Source organism: Mauremys reevesii, linkage group 8, assembly GCF_016161935.1.
Source record: "Mauremys reevesii isolate NIE-2019 linkage group 8, ASM1616193v1, whole genome shotgun sequence".
Taxonomy (NCBI): Eukaryota; Metazoa; Chordata; order Testudines; family Geoemydidae; genus Mauremys; species Mauremys reevesii.
In genome coordinates this window covers 3,369,033-3,397,024 of record NC_052630.1, presented here as the reverse complement: position 1 = coordinate 3,397,024, position 27,992 = coordinate 3,369,033, and the positions used below count along the sequence as shown (strand labels likewise).

At 44.5% G+C, this 27,992-nt stretch overlaps 1 protein-coding gene across 6 annotated transcripts; it reads right to left on the bottom strand.

Annotated features, from left to right (window-relative positions):
* Positions 1 to 578: 578 nt before the first annotated feature.
* LOC120371176 (hepatitis A virus cellular receptor 1 homolog) lies at positions 579 to 26,661 on the bottom strand. Of its 6 annotated transcripts, none has more exons than XM_039486765.1 (7): positions 26,415 to 26,661; positions 20,784 to 21,128; positions 5,750 to 5,800; positions 4,420 to 4,508; positions 3,676 to 3,802; positions 2,759 to 2,798; positions 579 to 2,273 (listed from the first exon to the last, which is right to left on the bottom strand). In XM_039486765.1, exons 1-7 carry the CDS (start codon positions 26,494 to 26,496, stop codon positions 2,180 to 2,182), a joined length of 828 nt encoding a protein of 275 aa, XP_039342699.1. In that variant the 5' UTR covers positions 26,497 to 26,661; the 3' UTR covers positions 579 to 2,179. The 6 variants fall into 6 exon arrangements, with proteins under 6 accessions (XP_039342699.1, XP_039342702.1, XP_039342705.1 ...); XM_039486768.1 differs by lacking the exon at positions 26,415 to 26,661 and adding an exon at positions 26,241 to 26,313; XM_039486771.1 differs by lacking the exons at positions 20,784 to 21,128; positions 26,415 to 26,661 and adding exons at positions 7,173 to 7,517; positions 9,746 to 10,398.
* Between the last annotated feature and the right edge of the window lie 1,331 nt (positions 26,662 to 27,992).

Here is a 27,992-nt window from a genome sequence, read left to right as displayed (position 1 = left end):
GGAAGGTGAAGTTTCTCTAAATCTCAGTCTCGTGCTGTGTTTTGTTTCTCATTGACAGATAATGCTTCTCTCTTAACCCAGAGTTTAGGGAGATGGACTCCAGACCCAATTTCCTTTTCATTCTAAACACTTTCTCTGAGCCAGCGAATCTCACATGCAGGATGTGATTAAAATCAACACTGTCACCATAATATTTATTGCTCCGCATTATTGTCTCTCTACGGCTTGGTGGACAATAAGAGTGAATGAAGGCCATGCCTAGTGTAACTCCACTGAAAGCAAGGACTGAGGATGGAAAGTTTGCTTACTTCAATTTTCCTAATCATTCCTTTAAAAGTACCCCCCACATTGGCTTTTCTGCATCACCAGCTCGTCTAACTCTAATAAGTTTATCTTGACTGATATGAATGGGCTTAAACAGCAGCAAAGGAGGTTTAGGTTGGACATTAGGGAAAAGTTCCTAACTGTCAGGGTGGTTAAACACTGGAATAAATTGCCTAGGGAGGTTGTGGAATCTCCATCTCTGGAGATATTTAAGAGCAGGTTAGATAAATGTCTATCAGGGATGGTCTAGACAGTATTTGGTCCTGCCACGAGGGCAGGGGATTGGACTTGATGACCTCTCAAGGTCCCTTCCAGCCCTAGAATCTATATCAGGAGATATTTGGCTCTCTCTTGCACATACTAGGTCTTTGCAGTCTCAGGAAATCTGCTCTAGTTTTCTAGAAATAGCTGGTGAAAAAGTGGGTTTTAAAAAACAGCTGAGCAAAACTGTTCTTCCCACCAGAACTACCTGAATTTGTACCAGTTAGGTTGTGTTCTGCTGCATGACCGTACAAAATGAAATATGCTGGCTCATCCCAATCCAGCTCATTATGGGACATCCTCATTCTTTGTTTTGCAGTGTCCCTCGACCAAAACGCATGGGGGCCACAAGTCCAAAACCAGTTCCATGAACTGGGGTGCCAGTTACAGCCGTGTATGCGGGAAGCAGAATTTGTCTCAGCCTGCTGTCTCCTTACACGGCTTAAATCCAATTCAAATTTCAGTTTGGTTAGGGGAGTTATTTTGGATTTATACTGATGTAAGTGGAGAGCAGAATTTAGCTCAACATTTGTTGCATTACCAAGATCTCTGACGTACCCTTCCAACATGACTCAGTTTCCCCTTGGTAACAGCAGAGAGAGGAATTTATTATTCATTCTTCAGGGTAGCTAGTGTTTTTTCTAGTTTCCTAGAGTTCTGGAAATGGGAGAGCCTGTCACTAATGTGGTTCATGGTATGAATCATATCAGGTTTTTAAAAAGCACAGAGGAAGAACCGGATGTATTGTTTCCAAAGTAAAACGTGCTTAGTCATAATTAACTGAGCCAACAAAATGTCCATATTCTATGTATTAAGAGCCTGACCTGCCAAGGTGCTGAGTGCCTTCTGAGAAGTGCTGAGTACTCTCCATTCCGATTGACTTCTCAGAAGCTGAGGAGTTTCAGCATCTTCCTGGAAGCACTTAGGACCCAGCAGGATTGAACCCTCACTGGTAACCAAGAATGAATATATTTTGCCTTAGCAGAAATGCAGTTAAACTTTTGTTGCTTGAAACATTCACATAAACAAATCCCTCTTTACATCTACATCATCACAAGTGCCACAGCCTGCTCATCCCTGCAGATGGCACAGCATGGTTCCTGGCTGTGCCATCCTGCCCCAGGAAATCCAGCGTCAAGGGAGAGACAACAATGCTGGAGACACGGGTAAATAGGAAAGTGGACTGTCGCTTCTCTCTTCTCAGCTGCTTAGGCATTGTGGTGTTGCTCTCATTCACTATCAGAAGTGGCAATTTGCATCTGATAACAAATGTAATACGCATATCGCTCCCATTCGATGAATGGATTCTGAGAATGACACTAAACGGTGGGAGTCTTGGGTCTGCAATAGACTGGCAAAGTCTTAGCCTGGAATTTGTAGACACTTCTTGCTTTACTGGAATGATGCCAGTAACAGTTTGTGAGTCCATGTGCCCTCCACCAGGAGCACCCCTCTTCATTGTCCTCAGTTGTATCAAAGAAGGGTTAGAAGTGGTCAGTAGAACATATCCTTTAGAGTGCTGTATAAACTGTGCTGGTTTTGTAGTAACTGGCGAAAGCCACAGAGTTGCTACAGGGAAGCATCCAATCATTCCTTAGCCCATCGTATAAATATTCTCTTCTGCATGGTCTCCAGCTTCCAACGTGCTCTGGAGGCCTCCATGTTCTGCGTTGGAAAATGAGACTGAGCTGCAGAGAGAGGAACAGACCCTGACCATTAAAACATAAATAACAAAACAGAAACACAAGAAACACGATATCCAAAGCAGACGATGTACTGGAAAAATATGAACCATAGTAGCATTTACTATTAGACACCTGTAATAATTAATCATTATGTATTTATAAGGCACCACAGGCCTGAGATCGCCTGCTGCTTAATGTGATATCAAGATATACAAGCCACGAGCCAGATGAACTGTTGTGCTCATTTTCATTTACTAAGCAATGAGGAATAACAATGATAATGAATTTCTCTTTTTGCATTGTGGTGTCTGATTATCTGTCCTGATATGACAAAGCCAATCAAAGCAAAAGCAGCTCTGGAAATGTCAGCAGGTGTCCAGGAGTGTCTGTTTGGCACATTTCTTTCTGTCCTACCAGTGGCGCAGACATTTTGGGGGGTAGTTTTTGATTACGGCTACAGCAGAAATAGCATAGCGAATAGCATTTACCTTGCCAAAGTCTTCAGCTTCTGTCTGTTGGGGAAATACCCTGAGGAGCATCCAAAATAGGAAAGGTGGGGGGAGGGGGGAGAAATGAATTTTAAAATCATTTTTTTAAAAAGCAGCAGGTTCAATGAGAAAAAGTCAAGTGCAAAAACTGAAATAAGGGAGCTTTAAAGTGGGTCCTTTAAATATGTGAAACCCCCATTATTTACATGAGGCCAAACTCAGGCCAGGGCTACTCACGTGTATACCCTGACCGAGAGCCTCCAGGGGAGACAGTCTGCAAAAGGGAACATCATGGCTGTAGTGGCACAAAGCAGCTGCAGCTTCCCTTGTGATGAGGTAAGGCCAGGAGAGCGCAGTGTATCCACTGGGCAGCACTGCCTGGGGTGTCGGCAGGGCCAGTGCAGCATTGAGATGGGTTGATACAGGGCAGGGGGGGCCAAACGTACTGACCCTCTGATACGATCCCAAGTTCGAGAGCCAGGCATGGCTGCTGGGGCTCAGGCTTCAGCCCTGTGGGGCACGCCTGCCAGCGCTCCAGTCCTGCCCTGCAGCGGGGTGGTGGGCTTGAAATCCTGCCCCAAGGGAGGTGCCTGCCATGGTTTGGGGCTGAAGCCCCAACAGGTGCCTCCGGTGGGGCTGAAGTCCTGAGACCCCCATCCCCGTTGGGCAGAAGCCCCCATCGATTCCACCCAGCCACAGGGCAGAAGCCCCAAGCTCCCCCTCCATTTGGGGAGGCAGAGAATGGGGGGAGCTCTGGGAGCCGCATTTTAACTGTAAAAGAGTCACCATTCCGAGCTGCAGTCTGGCCACCCCAATATAGGGCATCCTCTGCATAGCCATGATCGTCTGAGGTCCTAGGGAAGCAGAGAAATAAAACTATCCATGTGCTTGGATTACATCGCTCTCAAATCACTTACTTTTGGATAGAATTAGTGCCAAAACCAGGATGACTAGAAGTACCACAAAAACGCTGATTCCAACATGCACCCCTGCCCGCGTGGATTCTGGCCCCATTTGCTGATGGATTGATGTCAGCATAGTCTGCTGAAACACAAAACACGAGGGTATGAGGGGCAGGAATAGAAATCATATACACAACTTGAAAAATCATTCGGCTGCATGGTAAATGGTAAACACACACTTGAGATAATGCACCCAACTTGAGACAGTGCGTGATTTCCACGGAGACACTGCCAAGATTCCATACACTGGACACTGATTACGGTTGGGATTTCCAAAGGTGCCTAAACAGAGCGAGGTGTCCAAATCCCATTCATTTACGTAAAATGGGTGCATATTATTTTTATTTATAGTTTAAAGCAGCAGCTCTTCATTCCAAGAGCCTGCGTTTAGCACCTGCAGTTCTTATTCAAGCCTTGATCCTGAGAAGTGATAAGTGCCTTCAATTCCTATTGACTTCAGTCTTTAATTAGACAAAACTCCCTTTCAGCTCAGTAAGGCGTGAGTAATGACTCCAGGATTAGCCCTTTCTGCACGTCACTGGAGCTTGTTTGCATTTTGGTAAAAACACATCAGCTCTATTTCCCGGGCACCAAGCGGACAGACTCAATATAAGTATTTCTCTTTTCCAACCAAAAGAGAGCATCATGGAACATGATCTGCAGAGACAATATAGTCACCATTCCGATCTGACCACTTACTATTGAAACATCCTCAGGGGCTTCTGAACTGAAAACCAATGGCCATTGTGGGGAGATGGCGGAAGATGTGTCACTGGCATTCGCAGCAGCTGAGCAACGATAAGATAAACCAACATATCACTTAGCACAGCTAATAATTCTTTCCTTTTTCATAGCTACACAACGCCTACTTCTCTGACTGAGATCTCCTGAGAATCGATGGGCTTTCGATGGCACTGTAGAGGGCAAGTGGTGTTGCATACAAGACTTCACAAAGCCGAGAACACATTTATGTAGCATTGAGGCTGGCCACAGCATGACAAACTTGCAAAAGCCACAGCTAGAGCATCTTGGCGTGTTGCCTATTTCCTGGCTTAAGGCATCGTACAATGTTTAAAACACAGGGCTACAAAATGCAATATCTTTACACTGAATATGGTTCAATGAATTTGTCATTTGATTACTGAATAACCCCACAAGCAGTAACCCCAACCCACCAATCCCAAGACTGAAAAGGTGCTATCTGAGGATCTACAATTAGTGAAAACGGAGTCCCCTCCTGTTTAAATTAAGGGGACCCCAGAGTCAAGTGCCTCCTCTGTTGGAATTGAAATCCATTCCCGCATGCTCTGATTCTAAATGCTTCAGCTGCTGTCTCTGCTTGGGAAAGGGTGGCATTTCCTGACCGCAAAGTGACACAACTGTCTGTCTCTTTTTGAGGCTCCTTCATGGATGTGTCCAGTATACAGACTGCAGCTAGAGACACATCACATGCTGAGAAAGGGTTCCATTTCCTCTTCTGAGAGAGCAACAGAACTATGTGGAAACGTGTTAAAGTTGCTGAGCTCACAAAATCCGGATGAATGAAGCTGGCATTTCTGGTTTCAAGTTCAAGCTGAGCTCAGAAGGCTCAAAAGCAAAATATAAAGAAAAAATATTACATAAAACAGTTTTAGTGGGCTGCAAATTGTTTAAAAGACCCCTTTGCTTGGGGCTTATTGTTATTATTATTATTATTGTTAGATCACAGGGCTTCAGATTTTATAATATACAAGTCCAAGGGAATAATATTTTCAACACCAATGAAAATAGATCTTTAATATTAAAGCAAAGTTTTGCAATTTATGAGCAAAGCGACTCTGTGTGTGTGTGTGTGTGTGTGTGTGTGTGTGTGTGTGTTTGCAGAATGGGACCTTATTTCATAATTTTCAGTTAGTGTTTACAGGCCCGGTTCTGATCTCACTAGCATGTCAGTTTAGCTACTATTTGTTATTTAGTTCCCCTTCTGGGATCCCATTACAAAGGGACTCACACACACACCAGAGAGGTGGAATACTTGGCTAACCATTACCTGAGGTGTGTTCAGGTGTGTAAGGGTGAGGGCCTGCAGTGGAGGTCCTCGCTGGTGTTAAAAACAAAACAAACAACAACAGTCAGCAAGATGCGCCCAACAAACTGAAATAAATAAAATGTTTTAACAACAACATATCACCAGCAATAAAACCATCTCTCATTATCCATCTGGTCTATTACAAAAAGAAAATTACTTTGTAACTTTTATTTGCAAGACAATACAGTGCAGCAAAAGGAGAGAGAATGAAAATCACAGTTACACTATCGACATATCTGTCTTGGGGTTTATCCTGCCACCTGTCACCATCGCCTCTGAGCACCTCCCATGTAAAATCAATAATGAAAGGCCTAGCAGATTTTCTGGAGTGTCTGGACTTCAGCCTTTTCTGGGGAAAAAAAAAAATCAGCTTGGGGTAAAGTTTGAGGTTTTGATTTTGCTTGTTGCCACAACTGGAGTTGTACATTTTAAAATTTGTTATTTGCCAGACAACAGAGCAGATGGGGAGCCCCTGTTGAGCTTAAACTTCCGTGTATAAAAATCAGTCATTACTTAAGGCTGGATTGTACAAACTTGACCTATGTTGATGAGCACTGGCTCCAACAGAAGTACTTTCATGAGTGCTCCCCAAAGGCTGGAATTCACCTATATCTGGAGATCCCTGGCACCACTTAACTCCTCCTCAGCCAAGAGAGAGGGCTAGATTCATACCCGGAGCAAGAGTACAACTCTGAGATCAATGGAGCTGCGCCTGCTGATGCCAGGTCTCAATTTGGCCCCACAAGTTTGAAAGGAAACGCGGCTTGGTAGGGGAAGATATAGAGGTTCTGTGGTATGGCGAACAGACTACTCTAGGTTTCTAGGGGCAGGAACAAAAGTCAGGCAGGGCCTGCACCAGGCAGGTTTCCTGGCACCAATGTGAGGATTTATAACATTGAAATCCCAGAAATCAGAAAGGACCAGGCTTTCTGAGTAGAACATGTCACCAAGGGCTCAGGAGCCCTGCAGAACTTTGTGATTTCTGTCACAGCAGGCACAATAGTATCATGGGCGCTGGATCTGCCTGAGAAGGAGGAATGTGAACACATGTACCCACAAGAGAGGATTATTGGGCCTAACTAACGAGAGAAGCATATTGTGCTGTCCACTCTCCTGGATGCTACATGCCGTACTGCTAAGACTGCTAGTAAGAGCGGTAAGCCATGGCACAGGGAACAAAACCACCATTCCCATGCACTGGCTCTGCTGGGGTACCCCGATGGCAGAGGCTGCTTCCTTTCAGCAGTGGTAACAGTACAGCTTCAGTGCCATAATGGGTAACACTGCAGGACATTATTACATTGTTTTTGTCACAAGCAGTGAAAGTCAGCCAGATGGCAGGAGTTTTACCCTTCAAAGACACTCATACAAAAACTCAGTTCACCTTTCTCAATCACAACTTCCAGATTGTTCTTCTGATCATTGAACCAACCAGTGATCTCCACACGGCAGCAGTACATCCCTCCGTCTGCTTCTGCCACATTCACGATGGTGAGGGACACATCCCCCTGAGCGAGATTCCCTTCTAACCAGTATCTGCTGGACTGACGCTCCATCACCCTCCGTCCATCTGTCCAGAGAATTGTCTGAGAACACTGAGAAGAAGGACAGCTGCCCCGGCCCCAGCACATTGTTGTGATGTCATTTTGGTGATTAACTCGGTATTTACAGGGCAAAGTGACGTTCTGACCCACCACTCCTCTCACTGGAGAGCCTGACACTGTGAGACCTGCAGACAAAGATACAAGAGTAACTGAGACAGGGCTAGGATACAATGCACAGGCTAATGGGACCTGCCTGGCATCTCAGTCACAACACCGACTCTGTAAGCTCGCCACATATCTCCATTGCAGGTGGGTCCACTTGTGTGTGTTTCCCCTCCTTCCCCAACAGGGGAGGATGACAGCAGGACACACAGCGCGACCATGGTGCGTTTGCCCATGATGTGATCTGTCCAAGCCCAGGAAGCAATGATGTGTCCAGCTGCTGCACCGCCTCACCCGCCTGACCATGGCCAGGACGATGCAGGGAGAACAGTTCTTGGATCCGCCCCACCGACATATGGGCAATTCTCCCAGCAGCTGTGCGTGCGGCTCCCTGACCTAACGGGAGGTCAGTTGTCAGGACCCAGGACAGTTTGGGACCCGTGCAAAGGCACACAAGTCCATCTTCATGTTGGTTTGTGAGGGAAGCTATCCTGCTAATCCTCCTGACAGTGGGTCATGACCCCTATTGTGTCCCTGGATGGTTCCCACAGGCAACTGTTACAGATCCCCTGACAGCGGTGACTATAAACACCTCAGCTATACTTCGGCTTTTGCGCGTATGCAGTTCTCCAGCCCCCCTCTTGACTCCTCACTCACAGGGGTTCAGGAGAGTATGAGCCTCACCAGGACCTGTGCAAGGCTTGTTCCTGCAGTACCTGGAACTGATAACTCAGACCCTGTAGTTCTTAACGGGAGGATCTGGTTGGGTTTTACTCAGTGCAGGATCCTCTCCTTCCTTTCCCTGTCCTTTCTGAGCCAGAGCCCGGAGACAGTGTGAGGTGGGAGCATGTTGCTGCTGCAGGGTCACAAGCCAGATTACTGTGTCTGTCTGTCTCTGGCTGCGGGGGTAACGAGTTTGGTCTAATGAGCCAACATAGGGCAGCTGGAAAGGGCTGGTCTCCTGGTGGAGGCAATACTAGGAGAAACTGGCGAGACAGACTTCGACGGCTGAATTCCAGTCACCTAATTCAGTAGTAAAAATCCCTTTGGTTTCCCTATAAATAGAATGTACTCAAAACCAGCACACAAGAGCAGTAGGAAGCAGCAGTATTTCTGTGCCAGCTGGACTGTTTCTCTCTCTAACAGTTCCAGGATCCTGTGTATTTACTGCACCTCCAATGCATTAAATCTTTTGTGTTAAGGGTGTTAATCAAAGTCATTCCTGGTCGGTTGATCCAGATGTCAATCAAAGCCAGCCCTTAACTGAGCACACAAAAGGAGAACTCTGAATACCTATTCTAACTCCTCACATTTCAAAGGAAGCTCTGCTTTTGATAGAACAGGTATTATAAACTTCCTATCAAATGGATTAGTAGGGTACCAATAGCCTTAATTCCTCAATCAAGTAACTCCTAATGCTACCGGCGTAGAATGCTCTGCAGTGGATGTTAATACTTTCCAATGCAATTTTTCCAAACGGGTCCAATCCTGACTTTTTCCCAGTGAAAACACAGTTGAACACCTTTAACCTTGATTTAGGTGGGCAAGGTTGATAAGGTTAGTTAATCAACCTCTTTTCTGAAAAAAGACAGACCTTTTCAGTAATAACTCTGCTTCCTACTGCAGCTTTGCCACAGTAACCTGTGAGAAACTCACCTCTGACAACATACTGTATTAGTGCTTAATAAAGAAACATTTTTGAATCCCACCTCTTATTTTTAAAAAAAAAAAGTTTTAAAATAAAAAACGGAAGGAGACAGAGCATGTAATCTCACTTTACAGCACATGGACCATATCCTGCCATTTTTTATTTTTTAATTTAAAGCAGATCTCCCTGTACTGACGGCATTACGTGGCCCATTATCTTCACAACTGTTTCCATCACAAGATAGAAAGACAAATAAATTTTATGCAACTGTAGTTTGCCAGTAGGTATTTCAGACCCCGCTGCTCATGGTTCACATTTGGATGATTATTTCTGCAACCGTAATGCCCAGAAATTTCCTTTTTATAAAACAAAATGGAAGCTAGAGGAGCTCCACAGCAGGCTATTGAGCAGCCCTGGCTTATTATTTACATTGCACAAATTGCAGAGTCTGTGGCAAACTACAGCACTGTGACACATCCCCAGCCTTCGTTAGGAGACACCAAGTTTAGCCCATATTTACTCTCTCTCCAGGAAAATTCAGTAACTATTATGCACTAATTGCCTGTCAAAGCCCCATCCACTATCAGTTAATCTCTTATTCACCTTAGTTACCTGTAAATAGGACCATTAGGATCCACTGCAAGATGAAATAAGGAGCCATGGTGATAACTGAAGAGAAGGCAGAGAACAGTCTTCTTTAAACTTCTCAAGCACTTGAGGGGGAAAAAAATGTTCTTTTCTGACACAATCTTTTATTTTCACTTCCCTAATGTCACAAATGATGTCACACGTAACACACTGAATATTGCTCATAGGCCTAATCAGGGTTGACTTTTCCTGTGGTTAGCCTTTTGCTCTCTTTCTCCGTGTCCACACTAGCAATTAGCTGTTGCTGCCAATGGGTGCACATGCTTTAACTGAAAGAGCAAACTGCTCAGAAGCATTTCAGAAGCCCTGGTTACAACCTGCGTGACCACAGTTTCTGAAATAGCATTGAGCTCAGATTCTCCTTATTGCCACTTGCAGTTAAACTCTGTTCAGCTGGACCTGTTTCTTACACCCAGACTGTGGTGAAGTACAGAATATTTTTGATGTTTCTCCCTGCCCCCCCTTGTCCCTCTTTGTTTAGCCACATTGCATAGACATAGCAAAAGAGTTCACATGAATGTGTACTGCAGAGAGATGGATGAAAAGGAGACACAGAGGAGGGAGCTCCTAGGAGAAACATTGGTATTAATGAATTCCCAAGTGTTCACAATTCAGACTACCCTAACACTTCTTCATTCTTTGGAATAATGTATTTCTGACTATTTCTATCTGGCTGGCTGATGTTGCAAAAATACTCTTGACCATCCAGATTAACAACCACCCAGATAAGACTGTGGGACCCACCACCAAAAAATATTGGAAGACCCACGCTGTCCCACTGCTGTAGCCTACAGCGGATTGCAGCATGTTGTCATTAAAAACACTCCAGTGATGGGAAAAGATGACTGGCCTATTGGACGACTTCTCAGGACCACTGCTTGCCTACTTTGCCCTTCAGCTGGATACAGGGAGTGCACAATTCCCAGAAAACATCTTTAAAAGTGTCTTTGAGGCCAAGACTTTAACAGATTTCCCTTTCTCATTCTTCGGTGGGATCTTGGAGGCAGATGCTGCTTTTTTCTACTCTCTCTCCTCACAGGGTCAGTAATGGCATATAGAGTTGCTGTTACCGGATGATCAGTAGAGAAGCATTATTGCATGATCTTAATTAAAAATACCTACATCTAGCACCTATTAGCTCCCCTCCCCCAATTTTCCAGTAATCGGTTAGACGACTCTGCAACAAATTGTGCATAATTAAATTAAACCCCGACCATGGATTTAAATGAACAAAAAACATATTTCTGAACCATCTCCCTCAACATTTCTGTAGCTGAGGTGTGAGAGTGGTGCAAAATTCTGCTATTTACAACCCACTTTGAAACCACTATGCAGGGAGGGGCTGTGAATCCCATCACTGGTATCAGGCATTGTGATAAATGAGCCAGTATGATTAGACATGCGCCATTTGGCTTTGAAGCTTAAATGTCAAAGATCAGGCTCTTGTTAGCTGTGACCACAAACCGTTGCCGATCTCTGTAATGAGGGTTAAAAACAGGGGTGAAAGTAATTTAAATGACTTACCGGTACACAGGACAGCTGTGGTCCTGAGCAACGTTGGGGGGGGCGTCACCTCACGGAGAAGGGGCGGGGCTGCAGCCAGACTCCCCCAGCCAGCCCTTCGGCGCTGCCCAGCCCGTGCCGCTCAGGACTCAGGCGGTGATTTAAAGGGCCCGGGACTCTGGTTACTGCCGGGAGCCCCGGGCCCTTTTGAATCGCCGGGCCCCGGGGCAGCTGCCTTGCGACCTCCCCCACCCCCCTACTCCCAACAGCAGCCCTGCCAGTACGGTCGGCTGCGTACCGGCAGCCAATTTCTTACCGGTACACTGGCTCGGACCAGCTTACTTTCACCTCTGGTTAAAAACCAAATAAAGGGCCTATCCAGACATTCATTTTCTACCAAAAGCGCAAGTTAATAGATTCCCCAGTTAAGTGACCTTTATTTAATTCTGTTTGCTACCAGACATTGGCAACACACGAATTAAAACCTTTGTTTCACTTTAGCAGCTATTCACCACATAAAAGTCACTATGGCGACTGACCACTCTACCGGTAGTGGCAGCAGAGGTGGGCACCGGCCTAGCATGCAACGGCCCCACCTCGCAGATGATCTCTTCCTTCCCTTTGGGTCTGAGGTCTGCCTGGTCAGGTGAGGTGGAGACTCCCTTATCTGTCTTGCTGCTGGCGATGGGTGGCTCCCTCTACACAGAAGCCCCCCCCCCCCCGTTTATATACACAAACTTGGTCTTGAACCCCAGTGTGACACCTCATGTCCCAGCCATGGTTGGGAGGGGCTGAAGCTGGTAAGAGTCATAAGCAAGTCAATAATTCTTTGCTGACATCCAGGTGATCCATCCTGTGTTAGTTCTGCGTCAGGTGAGAACCACCACCTCCTCGCTGATCACCAGCTCACCCCAGTCCAGACCTGCTCTCTGTCCAGGACACACTGTAGGATAATTCACGAAATGGAGGTTATAACCCAGAATGCAGGTTTACAACCACAAATGATAGTCACAAAACAAAATGAGGAGCATAAACTGACAGACACATTCCCAGGTCACAGGCAGTATCTATCTATCCATCCTGTACTTATTTTCCTCTGCACTGATCCCAGCTTCCAGTGTGCTTCAGATCCCTCCATGTTTTGTGCCAGAAAAGGAGATTGGGCTGGAGCAAGAGTAATAAACCCAGACCTTTAAACAACAGTGTCTTGGGAGTAACACAACAGGCTGGGTAGCGGAATCAATCAACTCACTAGGAAAATGGGAATCAGAGCCAAACAATACTTATAATTAATACGTGGGTATTTATAAAGAACTCCAAGCCTAAAGCTCTGCTTCTTAATACAATGCAAGGAAAAAGTTATGCTTAGATTTTGTTTACTGGTTAACAACACATAGCAATGATCATGCCTCATTGAATTAAATTTCAGATAACAATGCAAGAAATCTTATCTATCCTGATATGAAAAAGCCACTCAAGTTAAAAGAATGCACGTGTGAGAAGCCATTGTTTTATTTTTCAACGTATGTGTGAGCCATTGTTTTATTTTTCAATGCAGTTATTTTTCATACATAATTCTACATTTGTAAATTCAAGTTTCATGATAAAGAGTTTGTGCTACAGTACTTGTATGGGGTGAATAGAAAAATACTATTTCTTTTGTTTTTTTTACAGTGCAAATATTTGTAATAAAAATAAATATAAAGTGAGCACTGTACACATTGTATTCTGTGTTGTAATTGAAATTAATATATTTGAAAATGTAGAAAAATCCAAAAATATTTAAATAAATGCTATTCCATGACTATTTAGCAACGCAATTAATCATGCAATTAATTTTTTTATTCACACGATTAATCACAATTTTTTAATCACTTGACAGCCCTATTAACAACAAATAGCAGTGATTATGCCTCATTGAATGAAATTGCAGATAACAATGCAAGAAAGCTTATCTATCCTGATATGAAAAAGCCACTCAAATTAAACGAATGCACGTGTGAGAAGCCAGCATGCGTGTGGGACTATTTGTTCTGAACAACCACGTCCTAACAAAGGTATAGCAATATTGGCTTCTTCTTATAGCTACAGAAGAGACAAAGTGAATAGCACTTACCTGGTCAAATTCTCCAACTTTCATGTATTGTGCAAATACCCTGGGGGGAGAGGGGGAAGCACATGGTTATTACAACAAAATTTTAAAAAAATCAGCAGGGACAAGAAAAAGAGCCAAGTGAGAGAAATTCAATGAGGGAGATTTAAACCCAGGTCTTCAAAGCATAAGGGGACAAATTCACCCAAGAGTGACTCCACTGTACACCCTGATGGGGAGCGTCCCAGGGAAGGTAATGTCTGTAGCTACAGAAAGCAGCTGCAGCGCCCCTTGTGACTGGGTTGGCCACGCAGCACGTGTGAAAAGTGGACAGCAGTGACCGGGGAAGGGCCATTTCCGGGGCAGCATGGGGAAGAGCTGATTCAATGCATCCCCCGACAAGTCGCTGTTGGTTGAGTTAGAGAAATAAAACTATTAATGCCCTTGAGTTGGTCTCTCTCTGATTTACTTACATGCGAAGATTAACAGGGACAAAATTAGGAGGACTAGAAGTGACAGAATGACGCCAATTTTAATATACATCCCTGTCCCCCTGGATTCAGCCTCCAGTGGATGGACTGATGTAGACACATTCAACTGAAACACAGACATGCGGGTATTAGTGGGTATTAATTATATACATGATTCAAAAGCCATTTGGGCATCTTGGGAAAAATATGGTAGAGACACGCTTGAGGACTATTTCCCAGGCAGCAGCTGTTCAGACTAAAGATGTGATTTGCAGCGTGTTGTACCTGTGTTGGTCCCAGGCTATTAGATAGATGAGGTGGGTGAGCTAATATCGTTCACTGGACCAAGAGACAAGCTTTCAAGGTCTGGTGACTTAAAGAATAGCTCTATATAGCTCAAAAGCCTGTCTCTTTCCCCAACAGAAGTCGATCCAATGGACTACTTATGAACATTTCTCTGTTCCGATCAAAATAGAGCACTGCGGATAGTGGCCCGTAGGGAAGATATATGCACTATTTAATTGACAACAGAGACACTTACAGCCCAGGGGGCTTCTGGACTGGAAATCGATAGCCATCTTGGTGTGACAGAAGAGGATACCTGGGTGGCATGTGCAGCAACTACACAAATAAAAAATAAACATCACTCAATACAGAAGACAGTTCTTCCTTTGTTTGCAGCTAGTCATCCGCTACTTCCCTGAGCATCTAAAGCAAATGAACATCTCCTGATGATACACAAAGAGATGGACAACACAATTTAAATAGACTTGAGCCTTATCCAACACACGTCTAAGTCAAAGGGGAGTTTGCCCAATGCCTTCAATGTGTTTTGGGTCAGACGTTTAAAAGAGTAAGCAGTGCAGTACTGTCCAGGGCAAGGGAGGCTGCATAATTTATGCAAGCAGGACGTCATACAGCCCAGATCACATTTATGTGACATTTAGGCAGGACGCAGTGTGAAAAAACTTGCAAAAGTCACAGCTGCAGCATCTTGATCCAGTGCCCAGCCTCACAACATTTAATCTCTGGGGCTACAAAATGCAGTATCTTTAGTACAATGGTTCAATGGCTCTGCTATTTGATAATTGGATAACCCCAAAAGATATGAAACTAACTCACTAATCTCAAGCCCAAAGATCTACAACTAATGAAAATGGAGCCTCCTCCTGTATAAATTAAGGGGATTCCAGGATCGGGTGCCTCCTCTGTTGCAACTGCACCAATTTTCACTTCCTCTTCTGAAAGGGAAAAGTGTAAGTTGTGTGGTTACACTTTAAAGTTACTGAGCTGATGAAATTGAGAGCAATTACAATCTGTAAATGGCATTTCTGGTATTAAGATAAAACCGACAAAGCACTTAAGTCTCCAAAGCTAAATATCAAGAATTAGATTTTATTCAAACATAATCATGTAATTTTTTGAGTGTCGGAAATTGTTTGCAGAGAGATCTGGGAGAACCCTACAGACCTCCCCTCTGTTGCCAGGAGCTTATTCTCAGGTCAGAGGAGATAATTTTCTACACCGTTTAAAATAAGTTACCTTAACTTGAACACCAATAAAATATATTTTAATCCTGCGATTTGTGAGTAAAGTTACTCGTGTGTATGTGTTTGCAATGTTTATGGTAGGCACGAATTGGACCCAGAAGGTTGAAAGGGAAATTCTGCTTTAGAGCGCAAAAGGTGGAGATTCTGTGACACAGCTCAGAGACTAGTCTAGGTTATGATGTGCAGGCAAGAAAGTCAGGTAGGGGTTGGATGAGGCAGGTTTCCAGATAACAGGGAGAAGATTTTGTAAAAGGGACATTTGGTAAAGTTTAGCTACTGCATTTGTCCCATATCTAATTTTGTTCCCTTTCCATACAAAGAGGCTCACACACACCAGCGAGGCTGAATACTTAGATAAACATTACCTGAGGTTATGTTCAAATGTAGAAGTGTGGGGGGCTGTGGTGGAGATCCTAGCCGGTGTTAAAAACAAAACAAAAACCACATATACCGCAACAGTCTGCAAGATACACCCCACAAACTGAAGGAAATAATTTTTTTTATTAATAATAGAAAGATATAAAAAGCAGCAAAAAAAGTGTCTTGTTAACCACCTGGAATATTTTCAAGTAAAACAAAAATTCTAACATCTGTATTTTCAGGAAAATACAATGCAAAGGACCAGGATGAAAATCACAGCTACAATATCTATCCACCCATCCATATTAGGGTTTTATCCTGCCAGAGCATCTGAGCAGCTTCCACAGAAAATCAGGAGTGATACAAAGTCCCTACTGGGCTTCCTGGAGTCTCTGGATTTCTGCCTTTGGGGATAAAGAACCCAGGTGGGGTAGAGTTTTACTTTTAGATTTTACTGATTTCCACGCCTGGGGTTGTGCCTTTTAGATCTGCAGCTTGCCAAATGTTAAGAGATCCCCTGCTGAGATAAAACTTCCAGCATGAAAATGTGTCATTACTTAAGGCCAGGTTGTGCAAATGTAGCTCCTGTTGATGAGCCATGGCTCCAGCGGGACTATTTGCACGAGTAAGCCGTCGCCATGGGGCGGAATTCGCCCCTGTGAAGAACCAGCGCCAGGCTCATGCACCACTTAAGTGCTCAGCCAAGACAGGGCTAAATTCAGACTTGGTGAAAGTGGGGCTGCACCTATTTATGCTAGGTCTGAATTTGGCGCAGCGAGTTTGAAAGGAAATGATGCTCGATAGGAGACGATACAGAGGTTCAGTGGAATGGAGCAGAGACTAAGCGAGGTTTCCAGGTGCCAGCAGGTAAGTCAAGCAGGTTTCCCAGGACCAGGGTAAGGATTTGTTATCTTTGATCCCTGGGATTCCAAGATGGGCAGATTCTGCAAGGTGGACCTCTCTCTCAAACGGTTTAGGGGGCCAGGAGTCCTGCAGAACTTTGTCACGTCTTGTGACACCAGGCAGCATCTTTTTCATTTGTATGAATTAGGACCTGATCCAGAACCATTAAAGCCCATGGGAATCCTTCCATTGACTTTAATGGAGACTGGATCAGCCCTAGTGGTGTTATCTGGGATTCCCCAAACCCAAAGCTCCTGCTAACTTTACTCTCTGCGAGGCGGTATCAGGAAATAAACCCAGGGAGATGCAGCACCTCCATTTGCTACATGGTTGGCACAAATTAATCAAGATCAAGTGTTTTTACTTAAAGCCTTCACTTTACTATTTTCCAGCACTCTCACCAGAATGCCTCTACCCAGAGTCTCTGCTTTAGTTAGTCTCAAGCACATACAAACACAAGAGATTATAGATCACCCCCAAACAATAGTTACCCACAGTCTGGAAGGGTCTCGAGTGGTCAAATGACACTGTTCAACTGGCCAGCTATCCGCCTGTCCTGGGGATTCCAAGAGATGTCCAGATTCCAGAAGGTCAAATCCAAATTCCTCAGACCTGTCTACCCCTTTTGTGTTAGTAACTGCTACGATTACCTCAACAACGTGCCAATCATAGAAAAACCATTAAGGAAGCCCGTTTTAATCCATTAGGTAGACAGATGTGTTTTTGCAGAGTCTGCAGTCTCATGGGCCCCAACACCCCCCCCAAAAAGTCAAATATAGACAGACTTCCAGTTTTCCCACAGACACTTACCCCAGCATATCAGAGAGGAGAGAGTCAGGTTTACTCCATGGGGTTGCTGCTAACCCCTGCCCAGCTTGCCTTAGTTAAGTTCTTGCAAAGGCCTGCTACATAGCTACTCTTGGCAATAAGCTAAATAATCAATATTCCAGGACTGGCAGTTGGCAGTGGTTTGGGCACCTGGCTAGTTGCTAAAAATGCCCTGCATCAGTGGGAAGATTACTGTGCATAAGCCATGAAAGACATATACTCCATGGCCCACTCTCTTGGATGCAATATGTGGAGCAGCTAAGGGTACGTCTACACTACGAAATTAGGTCGATTTTATAGAAGTTGATTTTATACAGTTGATTGCGTATGTCCACACTAAGTGCATTAAGTCGATGGAGTGTGTCCTCGCTACCGTGGCTAGCATCGACTTATGGAGCGGTGCTCTGTGGGAAGCTATCCCACAGTTCCCGCAGTCTCCACCACCCATTGGAATTCTGGGTTAAGCTCCCAATGCCTGATGGGGCAAAAACATTGTTGCGGGTGGTTTGGGGTACATGTCATCAGTCGCCCCTCCTCCATGAAAGCAACGGCAGACTATCATTTCGCATCAGACACCAGGGCGATTAGAAGAGCACAGCAAGATGCACTGTGCATCAAAGAGGCTTTGAAAACCAGTTTCATGACTGGCCAGGCTTCAGTGTGACAGTTGTGTGTGTTTCTCCTTGATGCAAACCTGCCCCCTTGGTTGATTTTAATTCCCTGTAAGCCAACCACCCTCCCCGCTTTGAAATAAAATAACTATTGTTTTGAAACAATGCATTCTTTCTTTATTAATTAAAATAAAATAAAAAAGAGATAATGGACATGGTAGCCCAGGTGGGGTGAGGGAAGGACAAGGCCACATTGCTTATTGTAGCCACACTAAAAATCAGACTGTTTGAATGACAGCCTTCTGCTGCTTGGGCCATCCTCTGGAGTGGAGTGGCTGGGTGCCCAGAGCCTCCCTCCCCCCCGGGTTCTTGGGCATCTGGGTGAGGAGACTATGGAATATAAGTAAGGTGAGGAGGTAAGGCGGTTATACAGTGGATGCAGGTGGGGTCTGTGCTCTTGTTGCCTTTCCTGCAGCTCCAACAGATGCTTCATCATGTCCGTTTGCTCCCCAATTAGCCTCAGAATTGGGTCCTGCCTCCGCTCTTCACACTCAGGGCCAGCTCTAGGCACCAGCAAAACAAGCAGGTGCTCGGGGCACCACATTTGCAGGGGGCGGCATTCAGGCCATCCTTTTTTTTCCTTTTTTAACTCACTTCTTCCCCTCTCACAACCCTGCAGAAGCAGAGCTATGGAGCAGCTGGGGATCCAGCATGGGAGCTGAGAACCCACAGGACTCTGGGAGCTGTAGTTCCTTGCCTAGCTCCCTGCCTATAGAGCCAGCCCTGGAGCAGGTAAAGAACTACATTTCCCAGCACTTCCTTGGCAGCTATCAACAGGAAAGGGAGGGGTAGGGAGTGAGGTAGCTGAGCCATGCTGCAGCTTGCTGTGAGTCAAAATGGGGGGGCACTGTGAATGGGGAACAAGTGTGCCCAAGGAGTAGAAGGCTTTGCCCCAGATATCCCCTTCAGAAGACTTCCCCAGACTGGATTAGGGATACTGGTGTGACCTCACCTTGCAGCCCACAAAGAAGGAATTGGGTGGTCTAAATGGACAGTGCCCCTCTCTATCTGAAGCCTAGCAAGGGAGGTACATGGATCCCACTAGAATTTAAAATGAAAAGTAAGGGAGGGGAGGCTCTGGACCTGGGCAGCTTTAGATACAGTATCAGGCACTTAGGAGGCTTTCCACTTCTGAGCCATGGAAGCAGAAATTGACTTTTCCTTTCCAGATTTAGCTAATATTCAGAAAGGGAATCGAGCACCTGCCTTCCAGATTTGAACACTCTCAAAATTCAGGAGTGCTCAAGCTCAATTTGGGTAGCTGTTACTTCATTTCTCCCAAATCAAATATACTTATCCACTGTAATTTGCTCTAGAAAAAGTAGGATAAAATTGAGCACGAAATGCTTCCCAGTGGTTTTTAGGACTGGAATTGCTATTTTCAACAGCCATTGCCTTTTTTTAGTTTTATTTGTTTAAAAGGAAGACAGTGATATTGCACTGGCAAATTCCCCATAGAAAGAAAGAGTGGAACATAAGAATAATAAAGGCACCTCAACTTTTCCTCATTTATGTAGGAGTCTTATAATATGCATCCAGATATCCTCCAATCACACAAGCTGAAAATTGTCCCACTTTACTGCAGTTCTGTAACCATATGGGAACCAATCCTATCTGTGTTCTGTGTACATCCAAAATTCCTGCTGAATGACCTGCCCTGGGAGCGAGTTACCAGTGACCCAGGGCTGGGGCAGCAGGGGAGTGCGGGGCCGGGGGGAGGGGGAGCCCAGGTCTGGGGTTGGGGGCAGCCAAAAAATTTTTTAGCTTGTGGCAGCAAAAAACCTAGAGCCAGCCCTGTTCACGCTCAGTTAATTCTTTCCTGGCCTCTGCCACTGAATGCCTCCGTGCATTAAGCTGTGCCCCATCAGTGCAGGAGGACTGCATGAGCTTGGAAAACATGTCATTGTGAGTGCGTTTTTTTCACCTTCTAATCTGCGAGAACCTCGGGGACAGAGATGATAGGGGGAACACAGAAACATTCTACGCTCTATGATTCAGGGGGGACTGCACGGTCACCTGTGCTGCTGAGTTCGCCACGCTGACCAAACAGGAAATGGAATTCAAAAGTTCCCAGGGCTTTTCCTGTGTACCTGGCTAGTGCATCAGAGTTCAAAGTGCTGTACAGAGTGGTCATAATGGAGCACTATGGGATAGATCCCAGAGGACAATACCGTCAATTTGCGCCTGCACTACCCCAAATTCGACCCATCAAAGTCAATTTTAGTGCTACTCCCCTCACCGGGGAGGAGTACAGAAGTTGATTTTAAGAGCCCTTTAGGTCGGCGGAACGAGGTTGGTTGTGTGGACACAGTCATTTTTAAATCAACGTAACACGGCTAAATTCAACCTAACTCCATAGTGTAGACGAGGGCTAAGAATGCTGATGAGTCATGTGCCTTGGCTCAAAAGACCGAAGTCTCCATTCCCATGCACTGGCTCTGCTGGGGTACCCCGATGGCAGAGGCTGCTTCCTTTCAGCAGTGGTAACAGTACAGCTTCAGCGCCATAATGGGTAACACTGCAGGTCATTATTACGTTATTTCTGTCACAAGCCGTGAAAGTCAGCCAGATGGCAGTTTTACCCTTCAAGGACACTCATACAAAAGCTCTGCTCACCTTTCTCAATCACAACTTCCAGATTGTTCAGCTGATCATTGAACCAACCAGGGATCTCCACACGGCAGCAGTACATCCCTCCGTCTGCTTCTGCCGCATTCACGATGGTGAGGGACACATCCCCCTGAGCGAGATTCCCTTCTAACCGGTATCTGCTGGACTGACGCTCTGTCACCCTCCGTCCATCTGTCCAGAGAATTGTCTGAGAACACTGAGAAGAAGGACAGCTGCCCCGGCCCCAGCACATTGTTGTGATGTCATTTTGGTGATTAACTCGGTATTTACAGGGCAAAGTGACGTTCTGACCCACCACTCCTCTCACTGGAGAGCCTGACACTGAGAGACCTGCAGACAAAGATACAAGAGTAACTAAGACAGGGCTAGGATACAATGCACAGGCTAATGGGACCTGCCTGGCATCTCCGTCACAACTCCGACTCTGTAAGCTCGCCACATATCTCCATTGCAGGTGGGTCCACTTGTGTGTGTGTTTCCCCTCCTCCCCCCAACAGGGGAGGATCACAGCAGGACACATAGTGCGGCCATGATGCGTTTGCCCATGATGTGGTTCTGTCCAAGCACAGGAAGCACTCATGTATGCTGCAGCCTCACAACCTCACCCTCCTGACCCTAACCAGGAAGCTGCAGGGAGAACAGTTCTTGGATCTTCCCAGCCTACAGACGGGTGATTCTCTCAGCAACTCCCTGACCTAATGGGAGTCCTGTTGTCAAAACCCAGGACAGTTTGGGTACCACACAAAGGCACACAGGTCTGTGTTGATGTTGGTGTCGCTTGTTTGTGAGGGAAGCTATCCTGACTAATCCTCCTGACAGTGGCTCTCAAACTGCTCCAGGCTAATGGAAGAGATGAGGCACAGTGGCTTACAACACCTGGGGTGTCCCTAGATGGTTCCCACAGACAACTGTTACAGATCACCGGGCAGCAGTGACTATAAACACCACAGCTATAATACGGCTTTTGTGCACATGCAGTTCTCCTGAACCCCTTGTCTCTCCTCACTCACAGGGGTTCAGTGTAGTAACATGGGCCTCACCAGTACCTTTGGAAGACTTGTTCCTGCAGTACCTGGAACTGCAAACTCATACCTTGTAGTTCTTGATGAGTGGCTCTGGTTGGCTTTTACTCAGTCCACGATCCTCCCCTCCCTTTCCCTGTCCTTTCTGAGCCAGAGTCTGGATGCAGTGTGAGGTGGGAGCATGTTACTGCTGCAGGGTCACAAACCAGATTAGTGTCTGTCTCTGGCTGCAGAAGGTAACACGGCTGGTCTAATGAGCCAGCATAGGGCAGCTGGCATGCACTGGTCTCCTGGTGGAGGTAATACTAGGAGAAACTGGCGAGACAGACTTCGACGGCTGAATTCCACTTGCATGAAGATGCTGTGGTTTGAAAATTCCCTAGTGGGCACATATTCTGGGCTAGACTCTCAAGATAGCCCTCGGGGCATGTGAAATTCACCCCTATGCACAGATCCAGCACAAAGTATATGCACCACTTGCATCCTGCTCAGTTTGAATCTCATCTCTCATTTAAGAGCCGACTTGTGCTGGACCTAAGCAGCACTGAAGGCAGCGGAGAAGCTAAATTAATTCTTTGCATTGGTGTTCACTAAAAAGGATGTGCCACCGATTCCCACACCTGAGCCATTCTTTTTAGGTGACAAATCTGAGGAACTGTCCCAGGTTGAGTTGTAAATAGAGGTGGGTTTGGAACAAAGTGGTAAAACTAAACTGTAATAAGTCACCAGGCTCAGATGGTATCACCCAAGAGTTCTGAAGGAACTCAAATATGAAATTGCAGAACTACTAACTGTGGTATGTAACCTAGCATTTAAGTCAGCTTCTCTGCCAGATGACTGGAGGGTAGATAATGTAACACCAATTTTTACACAAAGGCTCCAGAGGCAATTCTGGCCACTACAGGCTGGTAAGGAGAGAGAAAATAAATATAATGCCACTATATAAATCCATGGTACTCCCACATCTTGAACACTGTGTGCACTTCTGGTCACACCATCTCAAAAAGGTACATTAGAATTGGAAAAGGTACAGAGAAGGGCAACAAAAATGATTAGGGGTATATAACAGCTTCTGTGTGAGGAGAATCCAATAAAAAGACTGGGACTGTTCAGCTTGGAAAAAAGACGACTACGAGGGGATATGATAGAGGTCTATAAAACCATGACTGGTGTGGAGAAAGTGACTAAGGAAGTGTTATTTACTCCTTCACCCAAAGAAATTAATAGGCAGCAGGTTTAAAAGGAAGTATTTCTTCACACAGTGCACAGTCAACCTGTGGAACTTGTTGCCAAGGGATGTTGTGCAGGCCAAAACTATAACTGAGTTCAAAAAAATCAGAGGGGTAGCCATGTTAGTCTCGATCTGTAAAAGCAGCAAAGAGTCCTGTGGCACCTTATAGACTAACAGACGTATTGGAGCATGAGCTTTCATGGGTGAATACCCACTTCGTCAGATGCATGGATGACATGCATCTGACGAAGTGGGTATTCACCCACGAAAGCTCATGCTCCAATACGTCTGTTAGTCTATAAGGTGCCACAGGACTCTTTGCTGGGTTCAAAAAAGAATGAGATGTTCACGGAGGATAGATCCATCAATGGCTATTAACCAGGATGGTCAGGGATGCAACTGCATGCTCTGGGTGTCCCTAGCCTCTGCCAGAAGCTGGAATTGGGAGACAGGGGATGGATCACATGATGATTACATGTTCCATTCATTCCTTCTGAAGCACCTGGCATTGGCCGCTGTTGGAAGACAGGATACTGAGCTAGATGGACCATTGGTCTGACCCAGCATGGCCATTCTTATGTTCTATGTACAGGGAGCAGATTCATCCTAGATGTTCAGTTCCAGCTCCACCTTCCTTGAAAAATGCCGGGCAGGTGAACTTGCACGTTAGACAAGTGTTTGCAAGTGGACAGTTAAGTGGTGTAAACCCTTTGAAAATGTAACAGACCTTTTAGTGAGCCAGCTCTCTCTTGCTTCCTTGATTGAGTATGAACATGTGTGTACCCTCCATGAGACAATAGAACAGTGGAAAAAACACAGAACTCACTTTAAAAATGCTGTGGAAATCCCCAGTGCTCCTTATAACCGTCTTCCTCTTTGAATACATGGCATCAGGCTGCATTTGCTTTTAGAATTACCATGATTATCATTCTGCACTCCCTCCAGATTACACAACTTCCCCATTCATTTCTATATTTAATTCACATTCTGTGTATAAGAAGTTTTGTCCAATCGCCTAATTCAGTAGTAAAAATCTTTTCGGTTTCCCTGCAAGTTTAGTGTACTTACAAATAAAACCAGCACACAAGAGCTGTAGGAAGCAGCAGTATTTCTGTGCCAGCTAGACTGTTTCTCTCTGTAACAGTTCCAGGATACTGTGTATTTACTGCACCTCCAATGCATTAAATCTTTTGCCCAAAGAGTGTTAAAGTCATTCTTGGTCACACGATCCAGATGTCAATCAAAGCCAGCCCTTAACCGGGCACACAAAAGGGGAGCTTTGAATACTCATTCTAACTCCTCACATTTCAAAAGGAAGCTTCCTATCAAATAAAATAGAAGGCTTTTGATACCCTAAATTCCTCACTGAAGCAACTGCTACAGGAGTAGAATGCTCTGCAGTGGGCGTTAATACTTTCCAATGCAATTTTTCCAAACTGGTCCAATATAAATGAGGGTTTGTATGGGAAAGGAGATCAATATTAGGTAGGGGTTAGTTACGCTAATCCTGACCTTTTCTCAGGGAAAACAAAGTCTAACATCTTTAACCTTGATTTAGCTGGGCAATATTGATGTGTTAGCTAATCAACCTCTTTTCTTTTTTTCAGGAAAAGACCTTTTCAGTAATAAATCTGTTTCCTACTACAACTTTGCCACAGTAACCTGTGAGAAACTCAGCTCTGACAACATACTGTATTTGTAGTTAATGAAGAAACATTTTTGAATCCAACCTCTTATTTAGCAAAAAGAAATGCTTTGAAACAAAAATCTCACTTTACAGCATATGGACCACATCCTGCCATTTTTATTTGTAAATTTAAAGCAGATCTCCCTGGACTGATGGCATTATGTGGCTCACTATCTTCACAACTGATGTCATCACCATTTCCCTACTATTAAGACAAGGTGGCTGAGATAGTATCTTTTATTGAACCAAGTTCTGTTGGTGAGAAGGACAAGCTTTTCATCTACAGAGAGCTCGTCCACCATGACTCCACCACCACTTATGTTGGCGAAACTCATATCGCTCAGGGGTGTGAAAAAACCACCCCGCCGAGCGACATAAGCTTCACCGACATAAGTGCTCGTGTGTACAGTGCTATGTTGGCAGGAGACCTTCTCTCGCTGACACAGCTACCGTTGCTCGTTGAGGTGGGTTTACTATGTCAATGGGCGAGCTCTCTCCCATTGGCATAGAGTGGCTACACGAGCGATCTTATAGTGGTGGAATTCCTTCACTACAGCTGTGCTGCCTAAGTTTGTGAGTGTAGACCTGGCCAGGAGACATTTTTGTCCGCTGACTATTCAGTGTTAACAGGCCACTTCACCTTGAATAGTCCCCTAGAATATGTGGTAACTACTTATGCTAATTGTAAGCATCTTTCCCAGACCTGAGGAAGAGCACTGTGAGGCTCAAAAACTTGTCTCCCACATGAACAGAAACTGGTCTAATAAAAGCTATTACCTCAGCCACCTTGTGTCTCTAATATCCTGGGACCAACACAGCTACACCAGCACCCCCCCCCCCCGAGTAAGGCTCATTGTTTACTGTAGAGTAGAACTGCAGAAATCGTAGCTTTGTCATGACAGACACAGAAAACGTCACTATTTTGGCTCCCCACGCAAAGTTGCAGTGCACATTTTTTCCCTAACATATTAAGTGTACATTTTTAAAAGGCACTCAAATGTTAAAGTCATTCCAATAGGAATAATGCATAATGCAGACAGAATATTGATGAAACCTTTACAAAAGTGAAATCAGGTCTTTAAATACATTTCTAAATGACATGGCTATACAGATCTCAGAACCCAGTCTAAACAGTATATAAAAAAATTTCTGTGCAGATGAAGTTTGTCAGTTGGACTTTCAGACCCTGCTGCTCATGGTTCACATTTGGATGATTATTTCTGCAATCATAATGCCCAGAAATTTATTTTTTATAAAACAAAATGGAAGCTAGAGGAGCTCCACAGAAGGCTTTTGAGCATCTCTGGCTTATTATTTACACTGCAGAAGATTGCAGAATCTGTGGCAAACTACAACACTGTGACACATCACCAGCCTTATTTAGGAGACACCAAGTTTAGTCCATATTTAGTTCTCTACAGGAAAATTCAGTAACTATTATGCAGTAGTTGCCTATCGAAGCCCCATCCACTAGCAGTTATTCTCTTATTCACCTTAGTTACCTGTAAATAGGACCACTAGGATCCTCTTCAGGATGAAGCAAGGAGCCATGGTGATAGCTGAAAAAGTGGCAGAGAATGCTCTACTTCAAACTTTAAGGGCTTGAAGAAAAAAAATGTTCATTTCTGAAAAAATCTTACTATTTTCACTTCCCAAATGATGTCAGTTACACTTACCATACTGAATACTTTCGCATAGTCCTAATGAGGGTTGACTTTTCCTATAGTTAGCCCTCTGCTCATTTCTCCTTGTCCACATTAGCAATGGCTGCAGCCGAAATGGGTTAACTTCAAAAGCAAACTGTTCAGCAGTATTTCAGAAACCCTAGTTAAAACCTGCTTGACCGCAGGAGATTTTAACCCAGGTCCTCAAAGCCTCAGGGGACAAATTCACCCAAGAGTTACTAAAGCATATATCTTGATGGGGAACTTTCAACCGAAAGTAGCATCTGTAACTGCAGAAGGCAACTATAGCTTCCCTTATGATTGGGCAAGTACATTGATAACAAAAATAACATCACAACAATGTGGTATTTACAGGGCAAAAAGATATTCTGACCCACCACTCCTCTCAGTGGAGATCCTGATACTGCAGGACCTGCAGACAAAGATACAACAGTAATTGAAACGAGCATACTATAATTGCTATAGGAGACTCCACTTCAAACTTATTACCATTCTTTATACAGAAGATTTAATAAGTCATTGGTGGTCAGATGATCCAAAGCCACCCTTCACTGGACACCATCAGCATACGGGGAGCTCTGGATACTCATTAATGCCTTATATTTCAAAGGAAACTACTTTTGGCATAATTGGTACTATAAACATCCTATGAAATGAAATATGTTTCAATTGCTTAAACTCCTCACTCAAGCACCTACTGATGCCACAGAGGCAGAATGCTCTGTAGTGCACTTTCCAATAAAAAATTTTCCCAACCATTTTCAGTATAAATTAGGGTTTGTCTAACCTGGAAAAGGAGATCAAGGTTAAGTAAAAGGCTAACATAGATTGGGTAATCCTGACCTAACCATGACCTCTCTTCCTAAAATAGACAAACCTCACACCCAATAACAACAATGGACAATTTTACAAAATTAAGAAAAGGCAACAGTTTGTTAAATTAAGTGAGGGCATGAAAATTTTGTCCAACAGGAGAAATTCCCTTTTCCAACTCTGTCATCCCAACAAATGACTATTTTTAATTTCCCATTCTGACAAATAAGAAGGAAACTGAATTCACAAGAAAACATAATTACATTACATCAAATAATATGAAGGAGACAGCACTGGCTCCAAAACAATGGCAGATGGTAAAATATTGATAGTTCTCTGCCCATTTTCCTTTTGCTTAGCTGCACTGCATAGATATCAAAAAAGTGATTATCCTAATATGTACTGCAGAATGGAAGAGGGAAAGAAGATAGGAGAAAAATCAGTATTTGTTAATCGATTCCCTAGGTTTTATAATTTAAATTACCCCCAAACATACCTCAAATTATTAATTTTTTGATCAAATGTAATTTTGGCTACTTCCACGTGGTAGAACATAGATTGGTCACAGTATTTTTGCAGCAGATTATTAATCATCCAGGAATGATTAATACCTGGAATACTCCACCTGCTAAACCGCTGTCGCCTAAAGGGAGATCCAGTATGTTATTACAAAACACTCAAGTAATGGGTAAGGTGACTGGCCTACTGGACAACTTCACAGGACCATTGCTAGTGCACCTTTCCCTTCAGCAGGGT

What these genes read in the sequence shown, in the direction of transcription:
- LOC120371176 (XM_039486765.1), bottom strand. Translation starts at nt 26,496, where the DNA reads ATGTGGACAAGGAGAAATGAGCAGAGGGCTAACTATAGGAAAAGTCAA. An exon ending in ATGCGAAAGTATTCAGTATG is followed by an intron (nt 21,129 to 26,414) that starts GTAAGTGTAACT and finishes CTTTGTCTGCAG; the next exon opens with GTCTCTCAGTGTCAGGCTCT. An exon ending in GGCACTAATTCTATCCAAAA is followed by an intron (nt 2,799 to 3,675) that starts GTAAGTGATTTG and finishes GATGCTCCTCAG; the next exon opens with GGTATTTCCCCAACAGACAG.